The 7,122-nt window shown below is 31.8% G+C and overlaps 1 protein-coding gene across 1 annotated transcript; it reads right to left on the bottom strand.

Moving 5' to 3' along the window:
- Positions 1 to 4,364: 4,364 nt before the first annotated feature.
- On the bottom strand, positions 4,365 to 6,622 carry LOC136062646 (small ribosomal subunit protein eS24z-like). Its single transcript, XM_065761964.1, has 4 exons — positions 6,512 to 6,622; positions 6,192 to 6,362; positions 4,702 to 4,788; positions 4,365 to 4,616 (listed from the first exon to the last, which is right to left on the bottom strand). The coding sequence occupies exons 2-4, from the start codon at positions 6,333 to 6,335 to the stop codon at positions 4,575 to 4,577; spliced, it is 273 nt and encodes a 90-aa protein (XP_065618036.1). The 5' UTR covers positions 6,336 to 6,362; positions 6,512 to 6,622; the 3' UTR covers positions 4,365 to 4,574.
- Between the last annotated feature and the right edge of the window lie 500 nt (positions 6,623 to 7,122).

Genomic DNA, 7,122 nt, shown 5'->3' with positions numbered 1-7,122 from the left:
TATAATTTAAGTATATTATATGAATGATAATAATTTATTAAAATAATCGATAAAAACCCATTTTTACTAGTCATAAAATATGTATGCACAATCCACCAAAAAGTTGAAAAAACCCTCAATCCTCATATTTAGTTTAATATATTATTATGCTTACCTTGAAATGCCTATGCAACTAATTAATATTCTTTTCCCACTAGTACTAAGCCCTCAACTCTAGAGAAATACTTCCATAGTTCTATACGTAATCCTCACATGTGAGAGAGAGAGAGAGAGAGAGAGAGAGAGAGAGAGAGAGAGAGAGAGAGAGACATCGGTGCATGAAGTAATGAATGACCCGCTTAGCTAGCATGATGCCTTGGATTTGCACAGCTGTCAAAAAAAAAAGAAAAGAAAGACTTGGATTTGCACAAGTCAAGACAAGAATAGGGACAGAGAGATAGATGTCGGTGCTTTTGTAACTTGTGAGTTAGGTTATTTACTATTTTGTAGACTGAGTATTAATATATGGTTAAAATGTAAAATTAATCTTCTAATTTTATTTCATTTTTAACTTTATTTTTATTTTTTTTAATTTTTTAAGTTTCAAATTTATTTAATTAAGTTTTTCGTAAACTTTTGTTAAAAGTTTTTGAAAAAAAAATTAGAAAATATTTTTCAATCATTAATTAAATTTTTTTAATTTAAAATTTGAAGAAAAATTAATAAAATTGAAAAATTAACCACAACATATAACAAAAATTGATTGAAAAGTCTTAATTGAATAAACTTGAAAGATAGAAGACTAAAATGAACAAAAGCAAAATTAGAAAACTTAAATGAAATACGAAGAAATTTAGAGAGTCAATTTTGCATTTTACCCTAATATTTAATATTACATTTCGTTTTAATTTTTTTAATTTATTTATTATAAGCCAAAACCTATTATACAAGAGGGTAGTAGTTTAAGGGCTTTGATTTCCTGGTATTTTAACAAAAACATATAAGATTAAAATTATTTTATCCTCAAGCAACGAATTATAAAAAAATAAATAAAAAAATAAAAACTATATAAAAGAATATAGTGTAATAGGAAATGTAATAGGAATATGTGAGGCACCTCTCATGTGATAGGTGTGATAGGAATGTGTAAGGAATTTACAAGATTTCCCAGATTCATGAGAGGCAAAAATAGAGAAAATATGTGCAAAAAAAAAAAAATCACATAAAACAATATTTACGTGATTCGGCAATTTGTCTACGTTCACAAAATTACAATAATTTTACTATTTTCAAGAAAAAATACAAGATGCGACAATATAGTTTTTCTTTCTCAAAATAACACACCAAAATTCTAATATGAAATAACGGTATTTATACCTCACATAAAGGATTCACAATGGACTAAGAAACGGGACAAAAAAATTTCTTCGAGCTCGGCCAAGTCTCCACTCTATAATAAGCCTCAAAAAAACTTTCATTAAAAACCGTAACACTTTTATATCAAGTCATAATTTGATTTTTTTTTTTTTTTTTTTTTTTTTTTTTTTTATGTGGGTTTTTGTTCCAGTGGGATTTTGGTGGGCAGTGGGCAGTGGTGGCGTGGTGGGCATGATGGAGGCGCGGTGGTGGTGATTGGGCAGTGGAGGAGCAGTGTAGAGGTTGAGGGAAGGTGGAGAAATTCTCTGATGCTGGTGGGTTTGCTCCGGTGGGTTTCAAATCGGCTGGGTTTCAAATCGGCGATTGTTGTTGATGGGTTTGCTCCGGTGGTTGTTGATGGGTTGAGGTGCCGTGGCTGTGGTTGTTGATGGCTTGTGTGTTGCTAGAGGTTGAGGGAGAAGGAGAGGGAAAAAAACGGTTAGAAAGCACAAGAAACATGAGTCTGAAAAAAAAAAAAATAACAGTTATAAAGAAATAGTAAAAAAAGATTTAAAAAATAACATTTTAATAAAAATAGAGTTTTGGGATGTAGGAGGTATTATAAAATTGGATAGTATAATGATAAAGTGGGGTTTTGAAATTGTAAAATAGAGTAGCATTATCATTTTTCAATTATAATGCCCTGAGCTGAACTGAATGAACTGTACTGCTTTCCAATCCATCTTTAGAGAAACTTTCAAAGCCAAGTGAATTGATTCCATATTTCTTGTTTTCCACATGTACCGAACAATAGATTCGGCCAATCCTAAAGTGGAACCCACTAAGGTTTCAGACTTCAGAGCTAGTGTCCAAACCTTCGTCACCCTAAAATTTAGATTACAAAGTAAATGGTTGGGATTTGGTACCCAATCGGGGCTACAAACAACAATTTAAAATTGATAGGACATCATTCCACGCTGTTTCTCATAGCCCAATCAATTGATTTGGAAAAATTTTGGAATTCTCTTTTTCTTTTTTTTCCTAGGAATATTTTAGGATAACTTAGCATCATTCTCCATAAGATTTTCCATTTTTACACTCATCTCTCCTTTAATTTAGAATAAGAAACGTGCCTCCTCTAAAATGAAAATTATTTACAGTAAACTTCTTTGGATGACTGAAAAAGACTTTAAAAAAATGAATTTCCTATTTTACCCTCTACTTATATTATCCTCCATCCCACCTCAAATAGCAAATTTGGGATTTGTTTTCAAGCTTTTTTTTTTTTCTTTGTTAAGGTCTTATTTCGATCATCTAAGGGAGGTCAATGTAAATAATTTGCATTTTAAGGGAGGTGTGTGTCGTACTCATATTCCAAAATATAGAGTGGGTGAGTGTAATCACATAAAACTTCAAAGAAAATTATTACAATTTTCCGAACTATTTTGCTTATTTCTTTCCCAAATTTAAGTTGCTTTCATATATATTTTTTCTCAAATAAATAGAATCATTAAATATTAACACACACAAACAAAACCATGTTAAAAACCTAATCACAATATAATAATCAAATTTAAGGTATATATAAATATACACCTCCTCTAGCCATCGCTCTTCATGCAGCCTCCGTATGCTTCAACTTACGTATGATCCCACTCCCAACATCTCAGTCCCACCTCACCACACTTTTCTTTATATGCTCCCTCTCACCACAAATAAATTCCTTAATTCTACATTTGAATAAATTGTTACATAACATGAAACTATCATTTTGGGATAAAGAACAAGAACCAATATAATATGCCATAATCACCAAATAGATTTTGATCTTTCTAAACTTTCTATAAGAGTATACTGTTTGATTATTATTTATTACCACAACGGAAGAGGGGAGAGTGATGGTTGATAGGTTTGCATACTAAATAAGGATGAAAGGGAGTAATTATTTAACATTTTCTTCCAAACATGTTTGTTAATTGTATTTGTTAAAAAAGCTTGTCTTCAAATAAAGAACTTAACAAATGGTAAGAACAACTATCATAAAACGAATGTCATAAGTTTAAATCATCTTTTAACTAAAAATTATAATAATAATAATGGGAATCCATTATATATATATATATATATATAAAAGAAATTAGAATTTCAAAGAAAAAATTATTCCTGACTCATCCGTAAGAGAATAATGAATTATTGCTAGATCTTTGTTCCAATTAAATGAATAGAGAGAGGATTGTACATTGAACTTGGGGAGGTTGCACTTAGGGACGTTGTGTCCATTTTTACTTTTTAAATATGGATTTTTTTTTAATCATATAGGACTTATAATTGGATCGCCTTCAAATGCAGCACAATCTATTAGTATTTTATTTAAATGTGACTATTTTATTAGAGGCAACAGACCGGGTTTTTTTTGGGTTATTATAAACCGGGGTTTTCCTCTCACAATGCACATAAAATAGAAACATCATAGATAGAAAATGGAAATGCGTACTTTAACAATCTCATTACAAGGCAAACCACCTAGCCGCATCTTTTCAAATGTAAAAAAGCAAGCTGACTAATCTCTAACCAATAAGGATCAAGGACTCGCTATTAAGTTAACCACCAAAAATAAGAGCTTTCGCATCAACGTAACCATTGACCTAAACAACAGCATTCTCCATTGTTTTTAGCACGTTAACTAAATCGATGCTGACTGTTTTTCTTGTGTTCATATGCTATATTATAAATAAGCCATGTGAATGCTCAAAGAATGCCTTTTGCTTGTCCAATCCAACACAACCATCTCGGCCGCATTGACTTCAGAACAGATAGATAGCTATAGTAACTCCCCACTTTAGTATTCTGGAAAAAGAACTTCCACCCAACACATATAATAGCCCAAGATTGAGTTGAAATTGTGTACTAGACAGGTAGATAACACAATTTCAATCTTATAAGAAAACCCAGAAGCATCATTTTATCAGCCTACCCCGCATGGTCCTCAAATTCTACAACTAATTGTCATTGGCCTTATTCACAGCTCATTGATGGAACATTTCTGGAAATGTGTTGCCAAAATTTTCAAAATCATCCTCTGCATAATACTAAAAATATGATAGTATAACAAAACATCAGAAAACACCAAAACCGATGCTAACAACAAAAAATTTCATTTTGAGAAAACCTAACAAGAAAATAGAGCTATTAAATAAAGTCCATTGCTGCAAATCAGGTCTATAAGAATCACGAAAAACTCATTTCTTCTTTCCAGCCTTGGCAGCATCTGAAGCCTTTGTCTACAACACAAATGGAAGAAACAAATACGTAAGATGTGGATTACCATCAAGAAAGAACCAAACAAATTTAAGAAATCAGCTTTACCTTCTTTACTCCACGGATCTTCTTGGCCCTGTTCTTCCTTTCCTTCATCTGCTTCCTTGACTTCTCTACCTTAGTATCAAGTCCATTCTGCCATGGAAAAATAATAAAAAATCAGTGCATATACACAGAAAAATCAACTGTAAACATATGAAAAATTCCAAGTTGAAACATTATTTCAAGCTTAACTTACTATCAAAACAAGGATGTGCAATTATGAAAGTATATTCAAAGATGACAAAATAACAAAGCAATACAACCAACAATAGGAAGATGACATGTGTCCCTATCAAGTGCAATGCACGGCCTACTAAACAATACCTAAGTGACCATATACAATTATTTTAAGTGAGTCATGTGCATTGTACATGACAAGAACACATGCCATCTTTCTATTGTTCGTAGAGATTTAAATTAAACTTAAGAAGAAGTTTAAGGTCATGTAAAATAAAATACAAGCACTACCAATTGTATGAAAACATTAACAAAACGTAATGAAGGCTAGCCAGCTAATATTAACATCAAGATTGACTAGTCAGACCACCAAATATCTAAACAACAACATTGTCCAATAGACATAAATAATAAACACATTTTCATATGACATACAACGATAATGGCTATTGTCCCCTCTTTAGCACTTATTGTTCATAAAACACCATAAATAAAGTGATAAACAAATTACACAAGTCAATGTAACTTTAACAGCAGAACCATTGAACCGCGAATTTTAACAATTTTTTATGGATTATCTCAAGTCCATTCCACATTGTTACTATCACAGATCTGAATGATGAGATATAAACAGAGGAAACACTTTAATAAATAGAGCCAGATAGCAAACAGTATAGTGTTACACAGAATTGACAAAGGAAGGGGGGGATGAGGAAGGAGAGTTGTGGCAAATTTTGGAAACTTGCAACAGAACTCGCATATTTAGAATAAATTTATGAGGTCTCTAAGCAAGATGCCTATTTGCTACAGAGAATAACAGCATAAATTAAGCATAACACCAACAAAAAATTGTGTTTTCTTTTTTTCTTCCTTGTAAATTTTTGGATTGCTTTGTGCTCTTTTTGCATAAAGTATCTATTTCAATATATTTCTTTCTTGCTTATAAAAAAATATTTCCAGAACAAGAAAGTTATGGTAGAAACATACAAGGAACAAGAATAAAAAAGATAGATCGAACTGCAAACTACAATCACTCAACAACCCATGGTGCAACCTAAAAGTATAAAGCAACATTAATAGAACAACAGATATATCTTTAATAAACAGCAACACCAAATGGGCATTGATCCCACAATGTCAACCTTCATCCTCCATCCTATTCTTACAGGGAGAGGATACACTCGACACAGAACTCATCCCTCTCCCCTTTTTTTTGAGGGGTGGGGTGACGACTTAATAAATCAAACCAAAACAGGTTGATATTAATCAATAAATTAGAATTACAAATTAAGCAAAAGAAGGAGGCTATATAAAATTACCCTGATGAGCCTGTACTTGGGTTCGCATTTTTTGGCATTCTCAACAGAGTAATAAATCAAACCAAAACCAGTTGATTTTCCACCTCCAAAGTGAGTCCGGAACTTGAGAACGAAGATTGCATTTGTGTCTTTCACTTCATACATCTTTGACAGCTTCTCCTTCAGCTCAGCCTTTATATTAGAGAAAATGAGAACCCCAATTCAGTTAATGATGCCATTTAGTTGCTTAACAGTATATTAGAATTTTAACAGTCTGGAACATTTCTTTTCTTTTTCTTTTTTGTGTATGTATAAACATCTGTCATTGAATTTGGATTTACCTTGGAAACATTGGGTCTTCCTGGATGAAGAACATCAATGACTTGCAACAAAAGAGCATCAAGATAAACTAGGCTTTCAAGTCAAAAAAAAAAAATCATGTTGTTGGAAATAAATTAAATCCAACATTTAGTGTCAGGAAAAAAAGAAAGAAGACCTAACCTAGGTTGTGTTTGTGAAAAAACAAATGGTAAGAATCAGAACCCTTTTTCCAGGATGACAATAAACAACATTTAATCCAACTCTAAATCACATAATTGACAACTTTTTGTACATAGTCAATCTTAATTCACAATTAATTTAAACACATTGCTAACTAGAAATAATTTACTCCTATAAATTGAGGATAACAACCTACCTTCTTTTCCATAACCTTAACAACTTATCTTCTTTTCCATAACATCACACACCAAGGATTCAATATCTAAGTCCCACAAAAACTTCTCAGGTTGAACCTTTAAATAGTAGCTGAAACAACACAAACCCCATTTTGACCTGATTGGTCACCTAGAAAATGAGGGAAAACAAGCACCATAAGAAGCTTATTCCTTACACTTACACTTCCCAGTTCCTATTAAGCTCCCATATAAGTCAAGCAATAATTAATTTGGGC

Source organism: Quercus suber, unplaced genomic scaffold (assembly GCF_002906115.3).
Source record: "Quercus suber isolate HL8 unplaced genomic scaffold, Cork oak 2.0 scaffold_435, whole genome shotgun sequence".
Lineage (NCBI taxonomy): Eukaryota > Viridiplantae > Streptophyta > Magnoliopsida > Fagales > Fagaceae > Quercus > Quercus suber.
Note: the sequence above shows the minus strand (reverse complement) of the source record. Positions and strands in the feature narration are given on the sequence as shown.

Coding starts and splice junctions, on each gene's coding strand:
- LOC136062646 (XM_065761964.1), bottom strand. CDS start 6,335: ATGTATGAAGTGAAAGACACAAATGCAATCTTCGTTCTCAAGTTCCGG. Junction 4,789..6,191: donor CCAAGTACAGGCTCATCAGG/GTAATTTTATAT, acceptor TTTCCATGGCAG/AATGGACTTGATACTAAGGT. Junction 4,617..4,701: donor AGATCCGTGGAGTAAAGAAG/GTAAAGCTGATT, acceptor TTTGTGTTGTAG/ACAAAGGCTTCAGATGCTGC.